The sequence below is a fragment of the Phacochoerus africanus genome, chromosome 6, assembly GCF_016906955.1.
Source record: "Phacochoerus africanus isolate WHEZ1 chromosome 6, ROS_Pafr_v1, whole genome shotgun sequence".
NCBI classification, from domain to species: domain Eukaryota; kingdom Metazoa; phylum Chordata; class Mammalia; order Artiodactyla; family Suidae; genus Phacochoerus; species Phacochoerus africanus.
Genome location: NC_062549.1, coordinates 58,054,240 through 58,072,663, shown reverse-complemented (window position 1 = coordinate 58,072,663; position 18,424 = coordinate 58,054,240). Strand labels below are relative to the sequence as shown.

At 38.7% G+C, this 18,424-nt stretch overlaps 1 protein-coding gene across 4 annotated transcripts in view; it reads left to right on the top strand.

Moving 5' to 3' along the window:
* The first annotated feature begins 1,746 nt into the window (after positions 1–1,746).
* The window catches only part of ZC2HC1A (zinc finger C2HC-type containing 1A), a 59,106-nt gene continuing 42,428 nt past the window's right edge, over positions 1,747–18,424 (top strand). For 3 of the 4 annotated variants that reach the window (XM_047783705.1, XM_047783703.1, XM_047783702.1), the window contains exons 1-2: positions 1,782–1,903; positions 16,447–16,520. In XM_047783705.1, coding sequence (XP_047639661.1) covers positions 1,888–1,903; positions 16,447–16,520 — 90 coding nt within the window. In that variant the 5' untranslated portion in view covers positions 1,782–1,887. Of the gene's footprint in view, positions 1,904–16,446; positions 16,521–18,424 lie in introns of all 4 variants that reach the window. The other variant, XM_047783704.1, reaches the window with a different exon arrangement.

The following is an 18,424-nucleotide window of genomic DNA, read 5'->3' as shown; positions in this document are numbered from 1 at the left end:
TCAGTCTAGGGTGGCTAAGTGGCAGGCATGGCTGTGGTCTGGCCACTTAGGCCCAGGATCTCAGATCCCAGAGGAGCAAGAGCCAGGGCAGAACCAGGGAAGGGTAGCAGTTGAGATAGGCATGTTTCAGGATTCCATGTAGGAGATAGACGATACCACATTCAACTACACTTAGATCACCTTCCCAAAAAGAGATGAGGTCGCCCTCAAGTACTTATTCACTTGTTTCCCACACCATCCTTTGTGGCTTTATGTGGCTTCATAAAGCCTACCAGTTTATAAATTACATACTTTTTGTCTTCAGGTCACTTTAGGGCTGCACCCATGGCATATGGAGATACCAAGGCTAGGGGTCTAATTGGAGCTGTAGCTGCTAGCCTATGCCACAGGCTCAGCAATGTAGGATCCGGGCCACTTCTGTGACCTACACTACAGCTCATGGCAACACCAGATCCTTAACCCACTGAGCAAGGTCAGGGTTCGAACCTGCGTCATCATGGATGCTAGTCAGATTCGTTTCCACTGAGCCACCACAGGAACTCCCCATAAATTACATACTTTTATCAGGAGAGACAAAGTTAGATATGATGTCAACACTTGGCAACTGAAAATTTGGATGAGGAAAGAGACGTGAGATTTATCATTTGGAAATGACATTAATGCTGATAACTTGCCAGGAGGTATACTGGAGTTACCCAATGATATGGATTGTTTGTCACTGCTAAATCAAATTTTCAAAGAAATTTAGTTCTGGTGAAATGGATTAGGCTGTTGAGCCCAGGTTTTAGCCAGCTTTGGGGGTTACCTTCATCCCCAAGGGATTTTGACTCTGACAGACACGGGCCTCCTTCTGTCGTATGTAATTAGTTTCCCTCTTAAACTATCTGACATATTTTTTTTTAATTTATTGTATTTTTTTTCCGCTGTACAGCATGGGGACCAAGTTATACATACATGTATACATACTTTTTCCTCCCATTGTTGTGTTGCGATTAACATAAGTTTTTTTCCCTTTTTTTTATTACTCAAATGTATTTATCACATCTGTAGTTGTATAATGATCATAACAATCTAATTTCAAAGGATTTCCATCCCACAACCCAGGTGATTAACATAGTTTTGATGTTACCTCATAGGCTGGGAGGCCAGCGGACTCAAGGATGATCAAGTATGGGGCCAGGGGAGGCCAAGAGTAGATGAAAGGAGGGAACAGCTGTGCTTCCCTTCTAATTTTTGGACCAAGCTTTCAAGCAGAGGAAATTGTTTTCAGGTGCTGAGGGGAAATCTCCGTTCCACAATCCCAGAGAGAAAGTATGATTCAGTAGGAAAAAAGTGCCTCAAATCTGAGTGTGAAAATGCAGTAAGAATGCACCCAGATAAAGGCGTGTGGCGGGAAATGGAGAGGGTGCTGCTCCTAAGGGTGTAAGACTGGTGTTTGTTTGGCTCATTGGCTTCAAGTTCTCAGAGACAGACAGACCGTCAGACCGCGCTGACTAAGGGGCTGCGGGAACACTGAGGTGCTGAGATATTCTAAAGAGGAGGCTGAGACATGACGAGAACAAGACTGGAGTCGAACAAAGGTGCCCAGGGATTGCAGGATGCAATCTGGAGCGTTCTAGGCTTACCGGGAGGACCACCACCAAAGCCCAGGACCATAGCCAGAGGTGCAGCGGCCGCAGGAGGCGCACCTCCGGTGGACCCGCCCCTCTGAAAGCCACGCCCTCAGAGTCAGACCAATGGGAGCTCGGAATATTAGCGGGTGGGAGGCGCGGCCGTGTTGCTACAGCCGGAGCTGGGCGGCGGCGGCGGCGGCGGCGGTATCGGCGGTAGTGGCGGCGGCTGCGGGTGTTGTCCTAGGAGTGTCGCGGAGCCATACGCGGCGGCGCAATGGAGGGACTGGAAGGTAAAGAGGTGAAGGGATGCGGGCCGGGCGGCTGGGAGTGGGGTTGCAGGGAGGTGGGGCTGCCCTGGACCTCGGTACCTGGGAGGCGAGGGCAGGTACGGAGCGGTGGACCCCGTCGCGCCTCCGGAGGCCCGGGCCGGCGGGCGCCTTGCAGCCCCAGATGTAGGCAAGCTAATAATCCTCCGGCTGCCGCTCCTCAAATGGTTCCCCTCTTGGAGCCTGAGCCTGCTCTCTGGTAAACGCCTGCAGGTCGTTTCCTACCATTTTCTAAAAGGTCTTGCCGGCCTCCCCGAATGTCCTTTTGATAATCACAGCCTCCGGCCAGATTTTATTTTCCTTGCAAAGTGTACTCTCCGTTAATGTCTAAGGCCTCCCCAGTGCCAGCCTTTGCTGGAGCCTCGGGGTGTGTCGCCAACCTCGAGCTTCTGATACTTTCCTTGGCCACTTTCCTTGGTTTCCCTAGGTAACCGTTTTTCCATTTCTACAGCATCTTCTGTCGGAAGGATGCCAAGAGCATCTCCCAAGGAAGTGTCACTGGCCAGCTTTAGAGCTGAGACAATAGATTAACAGGAGGATTTAAGGGCTTATTCACGGGGACTCTGAGGAAGAGCCAGCATTGATTCCTTATCTTTGGATTTATCCTTGTGCTGTAACGACGACTCCAGATTTTGCTTTGTTCTCTATTCTTTCACTTCTCTTGTTCTCTTCACTCATTTTATCCTGTGTAATATGACATGCGCTTAAAAACAACAAAGGAAAAAAACCAGTTAAGCCTTAGAAACAACAGTTTCACGATTCTTTTTCAAATTGTGGTTAATCCTTCTGATGAAGAAAAAGACTGGGGAATTGAAAGATCCTGTTTTCGTAATTTAGCCCTTTTTTTCTCTTAATTTACATAGATTCAGGTGGAATTAATAAGCAGAAGCATTGAGCCCTGTGGATTGTTGCATGCTAGGGAGTAAATTATTTCAGGTTTTGTTGTGAAGTGAAAAGTAATAGCTGATAACTTTTTGTAGTACCTAAGCCCACCAAAAAGCCATTGCAATAACAAGTATGGTAATATTTTCACGCTTTTGCTCCCAGGTGAACTCTCATACTAAATACCTTGAGGATGATAGATAATTAAGAATTCTGATGATTTTCCATTTGTGGGCAGCTGTGGTATATCATAACTAATGAAATTCTTGTTCTTTGACTATTTTGGCAAGTCACTCAAGTTTCCATTAAATAGGAATTATACTAATAGTATCCCTTACTCAAGATACTTTTGTTTAGAGAACTCCTGGAGGCAGTTTATTTTTTTTAAATAAATTTTTAAACATGTGGTAGTATATAGCTTAGTGGGTAGGATCATGGGTCCTGGAATTCTCATAAAGTTATCATAATACACACAAAGTGCTTTAGAACAGTTTTTCTGTAGATTTCTGTTATTTTATGCAGTATTTGAAATTAAGGCAAAGATCTTCATATGATTTTTAATTTAGGTATGCTAAGCATCTAAAAGAGTGTCTGACACAAAGTAGGTATTCAGTATTTGTTGTGAGATAAATGGCTTTGTCTAAGATGGGCACAGCAAAAAAATAAAAAGTCAAAGCCCTGCTTTCATTGAGTGTACATTTTAGTATATTTTTAACAGTCCTAAGACATTACTGTTGATATCATACTGTGTATACTTTTAAAATATAATGAAAACCTGTTATAACAAGAGAAGTGAAAGAATAGAGAACAAAGCAAAATCTGCATGTATTTTTTTGAATTACAGTTTTCTCCAGAAAACTGTAGTTACATGGGTAGAGAAATATATGAATTCTGATGTATCTTGTCATGGGCATGTTTTAGGGGCCCAGCTCGTGATGTGTTACGTAAACTACTTGTTTTTTACTCATCGTTTGTTTTTTTTAAAAAACAAAATGAGTTGCTGGTGTTGCCTATGATGTGTCTGATTGTAATGAATCAGGTTAAAATATATGAAATTCTTTTTGTAGGGAAAACAATTGAATATTGGGAATTTCAGGTGCTTTAAACCAATAAAAACTCTAAAAATCTTTTGTTGAAATCAGACAGTGCCTTTTTTTTTTCTTTTAAAATTAGCCCCTGTTAGGTAATACTTTGTAAAGATCAACTTTGAGTCTTTAGTTTACCATTCATTAATTTATTCATCCATGCCTTCATTTAATATACAGTGATAAATTGGTACAGTGACAGATAAGATAAAAATTTTTCCCTATTGGAAGTCTAGCACTTTGAAGGTGTCTAATGAACATTATATTGCAGTATCCAGTAGAAAAATCTTCAGGAGTTTGCTTAATATATCATATAATTGAGCATATATTGTACTGCCTGGCATTAGACCCGAGTTTCTAGTTGGAGTCAGCAGATTAATCCTAAATATATTGACTCTTGAAAAATTTTACTGAGGATTATCATACTCTTTGTTTTCTAAATAACTTGCATATGGGTCATGTATCACATGATTTTTGGTCTTTCTGGGACCTTTTTGTTTCCTGAATTGTCACAAGATGAGTTGTTAGGGGAACACATTTATTTACTAATACATTTTACTGGAGTATAGGTGACTTAAAACAATGTTATATTAGTTTTAGGTGTATTGTGAAGTGAATCAGCCATACATGTACATATATAACCATTCTTTTCAAATTCTTTCCCCACATAGGCTATCACAGAGTATTGAATAGATTTCCTGGAGCTATATATTAGGTCCTTGTTACCAAATGATTTTGTATATAGTAGTGTGTATATGCCAATCCCAATCTCCCAATCTGTTCCTCTCTCTCAGAGTTTCCCCTTTTGTTACCATAAGTTTGGTTTTGAAATCTTTAGGTCTTTTTCTGTTTTGTGAATAAGTTCTTTTGTATCTTTTTTTATTTTATGGTTTTTATTTTTTCCATTATAGTTGATTGATAGTGTTCTGTCAATTTCTACTGTATAGCCAAGTGACCCAGTCATGTATATATACACATATATATATACATATATGCACATATATACATATATATATATATTCTTTTTCTCACATTATCCTTCATCATATTCCATCACAAGTGACTGATACAGTTCCCTATGGTATATAGCAGGATCTCATTGCTTATGCACTCCAAATGCAATAGTTTGCATTTGTTAACCTCAGACTCCCAGTCCATCCCACTCCCTCAGTTTCCATGTATTAGTAATCTCATGTGATATTTGTCTCTCTCTGACTTCAGTTCACTTTCTATGATAATCTCTATATCCATCCATGCTGCTGCAAATGGCATTATTTTGTTCTTTTTTATGGCTGAGTAACATTCCATTCTATGTACGTATCGTATGTTTATTCTCTCCTCTCTCGATGGTCATTTAGGTTGCTCTGTGTCTTGGCTGTTGTAAATAGTGCTTCAGTGAACATTGACGTGCATGTATTTTTTTGAATTACAGTTTTCTCCAGATATATGCCCAGGAGTGGGATTGCTGGATCATATGGTAGTTCTGTATTTTTTTATGGCACCTCCATACTGCTCTCGATAGTGGTTTCACTAAACTACAGCCTCACTAGCAGTATAAGAGGTAAACTCTGTATTTTAAAACCAGATACAGATTACTGCTCATGATTTTATACAATCTGTGTCTGAGCACTTCTGCATTGTATGTACAATTAGAGGAACACCTTTAATGCCTTTTCAGCTAAAGCTCATGCCCTCTAGGTGTGCCTAAGGCAATAGAAATCATCGTGGACTTGGGAGAGTTCCAGTATCTCGTAGGCTTTTCACCTGTAAAATGGAGTGATGACAAAACCCTAAGCAGGTTTTGTTTTTTTTTTTTTTCTTGTCTTTTTGTCTTTTTGCCTTTTTGCCTTTTCGCCTTTTCTAGGGCCACTTCCCTCAGCATATGGAGCTTCCCAGGCTAGGGGTCTAATTGGAGCTGTAGCCACTGGCCTATGCCAGAGCCACAGCAATGGGGGATCCGAGCCGTGTCTGTGACCTATACCACAGCTCATGGCAGTGCTAGATCCTTAACCCGCTGAGCAAGGCCAGGGATTGAACCTGCAACCTCACGGTTCCTAGTCGGATTCGTTAACCACTGCGCCACAACGGGAACTCCTAAGCCAGTTTTAATCCATATATATTGTCATTCTTTTCATAACATCTTGATAAGCAGTTATTAACAATTGTGACAGATCAGCCTGCCTGTTCCTCTTTTGGACTGCTTAAGTTAGTACATCTTAGTGTACTGCCCTTTAAAACATGATTAGAAGTCTGATTGTCTTTTCTAATGTAGCTCTCACTGAGACAGTCATTCTGTCCCATTAGTGTTTTTTGTCTTGTTTTTCCCTGATCTGAGCACTGGTTTACTTAATAATTCTTCATTCATTTATCTAGCATTCTTTTTTTGGGGGGGGATGGAAACTGAATCTGAACCTAGTTGTTCATATTCAGTGTGTTAGAGAGGTCTGTGTTTAAATCATTGCTTTGTTTCTTTTTAGCTCTGTGATTTAGTTAATCTGAATTTCAGTTTCCTTGGCTATAAAAAATGGAGCTTGGAGTTCCCTGGTGGCCTAGTGGTTAAGGTTCAGCAGTCACTGCTGTGGCTCAGGTTCAGTCCCCAGCCTGGGAATTTCTGTATGCCATGGGCACAGCCAAAAAAAAAAAAAAAAGAAAAGAAAAAATGGAGATAATGAATATCAATTCGCCTGAACTATTTAAGTTTAAAATGATGTAATATATATATATATATATATATATATATATATATATATATATATATATCATTTAGCAAACTGTCAGGTACATAAAAGGCCCCTTCCAGTACTTGTTTATTGGTTGGATAAAATAATAGGAGTTGTGTTAGCTTAAGAGTGGTTCATAATAGGTGAAACATAGCATGCTTGGAAGGGATTCTGGGCAATCTCATTAGGTAAGTGTGGCAGCAGAATAGATTGGAGAAGGGAGAAGCTGAAAATACATGTGATTAGGATTTGAACTAAGGCAAAAGTAGCAGGAATTAAGGAGTACATTTAGAAGACGTTTCTGAGATGGAAAGATGAGCTATTACTGCTAGATGTGAGAGGGAAAAGGAAGCAAAGAGCAGCTTTCTAGCTTGGACTAGGAAGTAATTTCAGTATCTGTTATTTTATTTATTTATTTTTAGGGCCGCACCCGCGGCATATGGAGATTCTCAGGCTAGGGGTCTAATTGGAGCTGTACCTACAGGCCAATGCCACAGCCACAGCAGTGCAGGATCCGAGCCGCGTCTTCGACCTACACCACAGCCCCTGGCAATGCCTGATCCTTAACTCACTGAGCAAGGTCAGGGATCGAACCTGTGTCCTTATGGATGCTAGTCAGATTCGCTAACCGCTGAGTCGTGACAGGAACTCCAAAATCATAGCTCCTTTATTATTATTATTATTATTATTTTGGCTTTTTAGGGCCACACTTGCGGCATATGGAGATTCCTAGGCTAGGGGTCCAGTCAGAGCTACAGCTGCTGGCCTATACCACAGCCACAGCAATCCCAGATCCTTAACCCACTGAGCGAGGCCAGGGATCAGACCTGCAACCTCATGGTTCCTAGTCGGATTCGTCTCTGCTGCACCATGACACGCATTCCCTAATTTCAGTATCTTTAACCAAGAGAAAGACAAGTTTGGAAGATGAGGTAATGAGTTTTTGGCTTTAGAAATGTTATGTTTGTACAGTTCTTGGAGCCTATCTGGTGGAAAAGTTTTATAGCTACTTGTAAATATCTATCTGGAATTTTTAGTTTAGTAGTCATCTCATGTAAGTGACAGCAATGGATGCATTTGCCCAGGAAAGCTATATTTAACAAAATGAAGAAGAAAATTTGAGAGGAACTGATGCTTTAGGGTCCAACAGGAAAGGAAATTGGAGTAGAGGGCAGGCTTTAAAGAAGTTTAAAAATTGTCAAGAAAGGGAAGTGGTGGAGAACTAATATTGAGTAATGAATATGTTCTGGAAAAAGACTATACAGCTAGCACCTGGTTGTATTTCCTGGAGATCTAAGTACTATACTAACCTGGTCAAACCCTTCTTAGCTTGTGGAATCTGAAGAACTTGACTTAGGAAGGAGAAATGTCATTGAAGCCAAGAGAGAAAGGACTTTAAAGGTAGAAGGGGTTAATCAGCGGTGCCTCATGATGTAGAAGGTCCAGTAGGATGAGGATTCAAAAGAGGGCTTTCAGGTTGACAGTTAATAAATTATCAGTAATCAGTTGCCTTTTTCCCCTAAGATCTTTATTCTAATGCCTCCTTATTAAAGAAGCTTTTTTTTTTTTTTTTTTTTTTGTCTTTTAACCTTTTCTAGGGCCATACCCACAGCATATGGAGGTTCCCATGGTAGGGGTCTAATCGGAGCTGTAGCTGCCAGCCTACATCGCAGCCACAGCAGTGCAGATCCGAGCCGAGTCTGTGACCTACACCACAGCTCACAGCAACACCAGATCGCCAGATCCTTAACCCACTGAGAGAGGGCAGGGATCGAACCCACAACCTCATGGTTCCCAGTCGGATTCGTTGACCACTGAGCCACGACAGGAATTCCTAAAGAAGCTTTTCCTATTTTACCCACTTCTAAAGATACACACATAGCATTCTGACTGTCTTCTCTCGCCTTACTCAGCTCTGTTTTTCTACATCGTGCTTTCCACTTCCTGACATTTTATATACTTAATTTTTTTTTATTGAACTTTTTTCCAAAAGAGTAGAAGCGCCATAACATCAGCATCTGTTTTGTTTTGTTTTTTTTTCCATCAGGGTTTGCCTAACTCCTAGAACAGTTCTTGTCTCCTGCTAAGTGCTCAGTAAATACATGTTGAGTCAACAAATGGATCTATTTTAAAACAGTGTTTAGTCCTGATAAAGCTTGCTTGCAGCTCAAATAGGGAGAGAATGAGAGGTAGAGAAGATTAAGTCAGTAGATGGAAGCCAGTGTTTCAGAAAATGCTCCTTAGGACATTGGTCCTAAATTCCTTTTGGGGCAGAAAGAATTTCTCTTGGGGAAATAACAGCATACTCTATCTCTTTTTTAAAACTAAGTTCTGCTCTAAGAAACCCATTTGTTGAATCTAGCATTTCCCAAACATTTGACCATGAGCAAATGATTTGAGGGTGAGTAGTGGAGGTCGTGGAAATGACTAGTCTGGTTCAGACTGAATAGGAAGGGAAGTGTAGCCAGGAATAGGTTATTCAAAAGATGCAAGTCACTCTGAGATCAAGAAAGTGATTTAGAGAGAGGGGGAAGGTAGGAGTCTGTGGTTAGAGGGGGAACTTGTATGTTTTGAGTCCAGAAGTAAATCTTTCGACGTTGTCGTAGCAGTGGTTATTTTTGCTAAACTGGAGTGCAGGTCACTAAAGTGGAGGGGAAGGTTATGTACTGAGTAGGTTAAATATGAATGTTGAACTGTTAAAATCTGGGATGAGCTGAAAAAGAAATATCTTGTAAAATATTAGAGATTGTTGACCTGGAAGTAATAAGGTTTTAAAAATGGGTTGTAGGAAGAAAAATAGAACAGATGCTGTTTACTTCAAAAGAGACGATTATTGAGTTTTAAAGATTGGTTTCAGATGAGCAGTGACCAGTGGTAAAAGTATAGACATGATACACAGAGGCTAGAACTGTTTTTAAGTTTCAAGATTTCTTTTCTTTTGGAAATGTTCTCTACTATTTCTTGAATGTATACATTTTAGAATATCATAACTATTTCAGCTGACAGCATATTTATTTCATATCCTTTACATAGTAATATTATGTAAAGATACTATTTCAAGCATTCTTGTTTTGCAGGTTTTGAAATTGCTCACTACAGTAACTCATAACAGCATCAACAGTGTGGACAGGACCAATTTTGAAAGGAGAGATTGGCTTCTTTTAAAGTTTTAGAATATTAAATACTTTATTCACTTGGTTCTGTCCGTCAGTTTGAGTGCTTCTTTCAAGTGTTTACTCTCTGTTACAGTAATCACCCTCTAAATATCATCTCTATTATAGTTTCTTTGGGTTTTTTTTTTGTCTTTTTAGGACTGCACCCGCATCACATGGAGGCTCCCAGGTTAGGGCTAAAAAGGGAGTTGTAGCCACTGGCCTATGCCACAGCCACACCAATGCCAGATCTGAACCGTGTCTGCAGCCTTCACCACAGCTCACTGCAATGCCGGATCCCTAACCACTGAGCGAGGCCAAGGATTTAATCTGCATCCTCATGGATGCTCGTCAGATTCATTTTCCACTGAGCCATGACGGGAACTCCCTCTCTACTGTAGTTTTATAAGCTACACAATGCACTAGCTTTTGCCACTCAAAAGAGAGTAATAGAGTTTGCCTCCATGCTCTGGAGAGTAGTATTTTTTATTTTACTGGTTTTGAAGCATTTTTGTATATAACATCTTTTCTTTCTTTTTTTTTTTTTTCCTCTTCAGGGCCACATCTGCAGCACATGGACGTCCCGAGGCTAGGGGTCAAATTGGAGCTGTGGCTGCTGGCCTACAGCACAGCCACAGCAATTTTGTGACCTATACCACAGCTCACGGCAATGCCATATCTTTAACCCACTGAGCGAGGCCAGGGATCAAACTTGCATCCTCATGGGTGCTAGTCAGATTCGTTAACCTCTGAGCCAGGACAAGAACTCCTGTATATAACAACTCAGTTGATCTTCTTAAATTTTAAGGTAAATTGAGCAGATGTTATCCTCATTTAACAGATGCTGAACTTCATGCTACCTATATGATTAGTCATACACGTTCTTCTAGTTCATGTAGTGGAAACTTTTCCAACAAGGAGAGTGATGTCATGTTCTTCGCTGTAGGTCCTTGGAGATTCTCAGTTCTGTATGTTTACAAGTGGAAGTGATTTCCTCAACATGCTATATACTGTAGGAAACATTCATTTACCATCTGCAATTGGTTGGTTGGTTTAATCATTCTTATATTTGACCAACTTTTTAAAAATTTTAATATGACACCACTAAGGGAGATGTCTTGTCCTCCATTTACTTTTCATACTAATGTGGTCTTAAGGTAGATTTTATTAAGTAAATATGGTATGTTTCTTATGGAATATTAGGGATAGAAAGGAGTTACATAAGCCATTTAATCTAACATCCTTATTTTATACAAGAGAAGTCTGAACCTTAGGTTAAATGTCATACCCAGCAGCTTATAGTTCTAAGTGACAGAGCTGAGACTTGAACTTTGACAATGAGACAAATTCTAGTGCCTTTTATACTATACTTTTGTGTCTTTTTAAAATTTTTTATTGAAGTACAGTTGATTTACAATCTTTTGCTATATTCTCATGTCTTTTAATGAATGCCAGTAGAACAAAATGTAGCTTTGTTAACTCTAAAGCCTGAGCTGCTTATCATGACTGCTGGTAGAAGTTCTTTCCAGTGGATTTTGATATCAACACACATGCCGTATTTTGTGGATTATAGGGATGTGTGTATGACCAGTTAATGTAAGAGGAAACTATAAATTTATATATTTATCTTGAATAATGACTTTTAAAATATTTTTGAGATAATTGTTTTTAAATGTTTTCTCTTTAATATTACTTCCTTTTTTTTTTTTTTTTTTTTTTAAGGGGCACACCCGCGGCATATGGAAGTTCCCAGGCTAGGGGTCAAATCAGAGCTACAGCCGCTGGCCTACTCCACAGCCACAGCAATGCGGGATCCGAGCCACATTTGTACCTACACCACAGCTCATGGAAATGCCAGATCCTTAATCCACTGAGTGAGGCCAGGGATCGAACCTCCGTCCTCATGGATACCAGTCAGATTTGTTTCTGCTGAGCTACAATGAGAACTCCTGCTTCCTCTTTTTTACACCTTTTAGTGATTATAATTTTCTTTTCCTATAAGGACAACTTGAACATGTTTGATGACTTGTAGGAATTAATCCCAGGAGTTGAATTTTATTATATGGTAGTCTTTTAAGTGCTGTTATGTTAAAGTTTAAGTTTTTGTACTAAAAAAGTGGAAAATGATATCGTTCTTACATGTAGTGAAGAAGTAAGTTGTGTAGACTGTAGTCTTTATGAAGCAATAATTGTGTAACTCCACCTTTGTGTCACTGTTACTCGGTAGGTGCTTGGCAAGTAGTAGGTACTCAAGTAGGTACTCACATTATTTCCATGAATGTAATTGATTTTTCTCAATAGTTAATTTTTATAGAATTTTGCTTTGTTTCCTATTTAACGAGGAAATACCGAAATATACTTTAAAGCAAGTAAACTATGTGACACTTTTCACCGTTTTATATTGATAAAATTTTAAATCATTGTTGGGAATTTAAAGGAAGACATGAGAATTATAAATAGCTAAGCATAGCAGATTATGCAGTATGTGGTTTCACTTTGACAATCATTATAAAGACATTCTAGTCTTAATGTACCTAATGGATTCCATTCAGCAACTGCCTCAACTTTCTGGATCATTAGTAGAATTAAGTGATCTAGATAAATATAAATAAGCTTGCTTTGCTCTCTCTGAATAACCTAGTCTTTGGTATTGGAGAGGACAAATCAGGCAAATCTTTGCATTTGTGGAGTTCACAGCTTACTCCCACCATATAGGCATTGCTTCCAGTTAAAATGAGAGGTAGTCACTATCTACCACTGAAATAGGGTAGTGGAGTATTAGGAGAACAAGAGAACAAAACAGGTCTTCTGTTATTGTTTGATTGTGTTCCCACCATGTCTGTTTTGATTCTCCTGATTAGTTTTCTGTGGATTCTTTAAATGCCTTGAAACAAAGTATTTGAAGTCCATAATTGTACTTTTTTCATGAGTTTATTTTTGTTGCTTCTAAAATAAAATGGTTTTCTACTTATTTTTCATTCGATTAAAGAATTTTAACAATCAGTAAAATATTCAGCAAAAACATGATAAAGATCTAATTTTTTATCATTTTAATGAAAATTACAGGTATGGAAATAAATTTAGGGTGTGATATTTGGCTAGGTAATAAAATGACACATTGACTTAGTTATAAAAAATCCCAAAGAATGTTCGATTTTTATTGTGACAAAATGTGTTATATGCGAGTGCATGATAGATGTATTAATTTTTGATTAGTAAAAGTTGTAGCTGCTCTTTCTTATTTAATGAATTGTGCCCATAAGTTCAGATTATCTCAATTTGCTGGTCAAATGTATCTTTTAGCATAATATTATATATATAAAATAACAAACAATTTACATAATACAGCTAATTTGCATAGTAACTAGATGATCTTTTTCTTAAAGCATAATAATACTTCCCGTTGTCTGAGAGGACAACATACTTTTTATCCTAGACTCTCGTGTCATATCAGAAAGCTACCTCACTGATCTCCAATGTTCCTTCTTTCTTGTTTTCAGTTTTAAAAATTTTATACTATGGAAAAATAGACAACATAAAATTTACCATTTTAACCATTTTCAAGGGTACCGTTCAGAGGTATTAAGTATATTCCCAGTGTTGTGCTACCATCATCACTATCCATCCCCAGAACTTTTCCATCATCCCAAATTGTGGTACTTAGTTTTATTTTCTTTTTTCCCTCCAGTTTTATATATACATTTGACATAGAGCACTGTGTAAGGTGTACAGCATAATGACTTGTACATAGTTTCATCTTTCTTTAAACCTGAATGGTAGTTTTGCTGGGTAGATTATTCTTGGTTGTAGCTTTTCTTTTCATCACTTTAAATGTATCATGGTAATCCCTTTGGCCTGCAGAGTTTCTGCTAGAAAGTCAGGTTATAGTCTTAGGGAAGTTCTCTTGTATGTAGTTAGTTGCTTTTCCCTTGCTGCTTTTAATATTCTCTCTTTAATTTTTCCATTTTAATTATAATGTGTTTTTGTGTGAACCTTTTTGGGTTGATCCTGTTTGGGACACCCTGTGCTTCCTGGACCTGGATATCTGCTTCCTTTCCCAGGTTAGGGAAGTTTTCGGCCATTATGTCTTCAAATATGTTCTCCTTTTGGGATGTCTGTAATGCACATGTCAGTTAGCTTGATGTTGTCTCACAGGTGTCTTAAACTGTCTCTATTTTTTAAAAAAATTAAAGTGTAGTTGACTCACAATGTTATGTTAATTTCTGCTGTATAACAACGTGACTCAGTTTTATATATATAGACATATATATACACTACATATATATATATATATATATACACTACATGTGTATTTTTATATATATATGTACACACATATGTTCACACATTCTTTTTAGTATTCTTTTCCATTATGGTTTATCTCAGGGTATTGAATATAGTTCCCAATGGAGGGGAGAAGGGGAGGGATGGACTAGGAGTGAGTTTGCATTTAGCAAATGCAGGCTATTATGTATAGAATGGATAAATAACATTGTCCTCATTTTTTTAACTTTTTTGTTGTTGTCGTTTAGCTTGAATGATTTCTACTCTTCAGTCTTCTAGATGATTCCTCCATATCATCTAGTCTACTATTCCTTCTAGTATGTTTTTCATTTCACTTATTGTAGTCTTCAGCTCTGTCTAGTGGTTCTTTATATTTTCTCTTTGTTAAACTTCTCACTGTGTTTGTCCATTCTTTTCCCAAGGTCTTTGAACAAACATCTTTATGATCCTTACCTTGAATTAGTTCCTTTACTTCATTTAGTTTTTCTGGAGCCTGATCTTATTCCTTTGGAATGTATTCCTTTGTCACCTCATTTTGCCTAACTCATTTTTATTTCTATGTATTTGGTAGGTTGGTTACATTTCTTGATCTTGTTGAAGTGGTCTTTTGTAGGAAAGATCCTGTGCATTCCAGCAGCTTGCTTCCCTTTGGTCACTACAGCTGTGTGCTCTAGGAGTGCCCCCTATGTGGACTTCCTGGGCCCTTCTGTTGTTGGGGACTGATTACTATCGGTAGTCTAGTAGGCATGGTTGACCCCTGGTCTGATTGGCTGCTGGACTCTGCATTTGTGAATGCTGATAGCTGCTGGTATTTAGGGCCAGGTCCTGAGGTGACTAGTTGTGATGCTCAAGTGGTCCCAAGTCTAGTTGGTCCATTGGTGGGCAGAGCTGGTCCTGGTATAGCTGGCTGAAGGTATTTCACAGATGGTATCTGCCCACTGATTAGTGGGGCTGGAGCCCAGGGAGTCTAGTGGCTGGTGCCAGCCCTCTGGTTGCTGCCAGCCTGCTATTGGGTAAAGCTGTGCCCTTGAAGTTAGCTGCTTGGCCTGTGGGTCCCTGGGACTGTTGCTGGTGGTCAGGGCTGTGTCCTGGCACTAATAAGCTGGAGGGAGGGCTCCATAATGATTCTTGCCAGCACTAGCATTCCTTATGATAGAATGAGCTCCAAAAAATGGCTGCCACCAGTGTCTGTGTCCCCAGGGTGAGTCCTACTTGCCTCCTCTTCTCTGGGAGGCTCTCCGAGATCAGCATGTGTGTCTGACCCAGGCCATTTTCCAACGACTGCTTCTGTCATGGCTCTTGGAGCATGTAAATTTTGTGTGCACCTTTTAAGAATGGAGTCTCTGTTTCCCACACCCTCTGGGTCTCATGAGAGTAAGCCCCACTAGCCTTCAAAGCTAATCATTCTTGGGGCTCATCTTCCTATTACTGGGTCCCCAGGTTGGGGAGCCCAGTGTGGGACTCAGACTCTCACTCCTTGGGGAGAACCTCTGCAATTGTGATTATCCTTCTGTTTGTGTGTAACCTACCTAGAGGTGTGGATTTTGACTGTACCACATCTTCACCCCTCCTGCTTGTCTCGTTGTGGTTCCTTATCTATATCTTTGGTTGTTGAAGATCTTTTCTGCTAGTCTTCAGGTTGTTCTCATTGTGATAGTTGCCCTGTAAATGGTGGTAATTTTGTTGTGCCCATGGAAGGAGGTGCAGTCAGGGTTTTCCTACTCTGTCATCTTTTTCCACTCCCACTGTAGCCACCAATGTTATTTTTTTTTTTTAATTAATTTTTTTTTGTCTTTTTGCCTTTTCTAGGGTTACTCCTGCAGCATATGGAGGTTCCCAGGCTAGGGGTCTAATTGGAGCTATAGCCGCTGGCCTACACCAGAGCCACAGCAACATGGGATCCGAGTTGTGTCTGCAACCTACACTACAGCTCACGGCAACGCCGGATCCTTAACCCAATGTTATTTTTTAAAGCTTTGAAGATTAATAATAATAATAATATTAACCTTCAGATAAATTTGTTTTTTAAACTTTAGTAATTTACAATAGAGACAGTCTGTAAATCGAGACTGTGATGTTGATTTGGTTAAAATAGAAGAAAGCCAGATATTTCTATGATGTTGATTTGGTTAAAATAGAAGAAAGCCAGATATTTCTAATAATATCAGTTTGGTTCTTCTTAAATCATGGATTCTGTATTTAGCATTTGCCCTTTTCACCAGTGATGGCTTTCAGCCTTGGGCCCATTTTAATTGAAATGTTGCTTATTTCAAAGTGACACAAGAACTGACAACTTACATAGGAAAATAAGTAAAGATATTAAAATTTGGAAGTTTCACAATTTGAGTCATTGAATTTATTGATTATATCCTTTTCTGTTTTAGAAAATGGAAGTGTGCAAGTTGGAGAATTGTTACCTTGCAAGATTTGTGGAAGAACATTTTTTCCAGTGGCATTAGTGAGTACTCTTTTCCTTTGGAGTTTAATAGATCTTTAATTGTTTAATACCTCAGAACAATGGAAAGAATCTGTGGAATAATTTAAAAAGATACTAGCTAGTGTCTTTGCTCAAGAGTATTAGTTCCATGTTCTTCCAGAGTATTCTCTTTCCTTCAGAGTTCCTTCAAAGCTCCTGTTAAAGTATTAAAGTATTCCTCTTATGGGACTATTAACAAAAACAAAACTAAAACAAAAAACTCTTACAAGTGCTCTTAGAAAAGAACTCTTAGAAGTGATGTATTTAAAGATATAGAAGGATGTGATGTCTGGGATTGGCTTTAAGCTTCAGGAAAAATAGGCTGGGCTGGGTTAGGTGAAACAAGATTGCTAGGAGTTCCTGTTGTGGCTCATCGGGTTAAGGACCCGACTAGTATCCATGAGGATTGGGGTTGGATCCCTGGCCTTGCTTAGTGGGTTACGGATCTGGTGTTGCTGCAAGCTGAGGTGTAGTTTGCAGATGTGGCTTGGATCCATTGTTGTGGCTATGGTGTTGACCACCAGTTGCAGCTCCAATTCTGCCCCTGGCCTGGGAACCTCCATGTGCCACAGGTACAATGATAAAAAGAGAAGAAAAAGAAAAAAAAAGATTGCTAAAATGTTGGTAGTTGTCGAAGCAGTGGAGCTAACTACAGTTCTTATGTATATTTGAAATAGTCCAGGGAGTTCCCATCGTGGCACAGTGGTTAACGAATCTGACTAGGAACCGTGAGGTTGCGGGTTCGATCCCTGGCCTTGTTCAGTGGGTTAAGGATCTGGTGTTGCTGTGAGCTGTGGTGTAGGTCGCAGACGTGGCTTGGATCCTGCATTGCTGTGGCTGTAGCTCCAATTAGACCCCTAGCCTAGGAACCTTCATATGCTGTGGGTGTGGCCCTAAAGAGCCAAAACAAAAAAACCAAAAACAAAACAAAAAAACCAAAAACAAAACAAAAAAAAAGAAATATTCCAAAGAAAAAAATTTTAATTAAAAGTACACCTAAAATATACCACACATTCTTTAGATAACTAGTATATATAAATAGAAGTGCTTTTAACTAATTTTAATATGAAATATCCAGCTAAATGGAGAATAAGAAAGTCAATTACCATATATATTTTATTTTAACTTCAAATATAAATATGTATTTATTAATAGTTTGATATAGAATAAAAAAAATTCCTTGTGTACGTGTCTACTACAGTTTATTTCGCATCCTCTCACTATTTCCAATTTGTGTCTTTAAAACAAAATGAGGAATTAAGGATCCAAAATGTCTACCTGACTACAGGCTCCTTTTAAATATTAGTAGGTTTTTTTTTCTTAATTCTTTCTTGACCATGCTTAATTCAGTAGTTTTGTTGTTATTGATGACAGTTTTTCAAACCACTTTTGAAGCATTAAGCTGAGTTTTCACTGGCGAAAATGTCTTTTGTTGCCCTCATTTATTTGTCATTTATTTATTTAGTATTTAATGAAGCGATATCAGTATAACAACTACAGTTTGTATAATACATCAATTTTTGGAACAAAACATGCTTTTAACATATATAACTCAATATGAGAACAGACATCTACTAGAATGTTAGCCACACTTTTTTTTCCTAATATTTAAGAGATTTTATTCTGATAGTTATAATCACTGTACTTATTTGTCAGAGCGAAACCTGAAAACAAGTATGTAAAACAGTTGATTATTGATTGTGTTTTCAAAATAGTAGACTCTGACATTGAATCAACTAGTTTTGAGTTTTTCTCTTTGCCAGATGAAGTTTAACAGTTCCAGTCTACACAATTTTTATCAAAACACACAGGGAAAAAAGTGCATTTAGTATGCTCTATCCTATTAGTCAACATGTTTTATTTAGGGGATGGAAAATTATTATTTA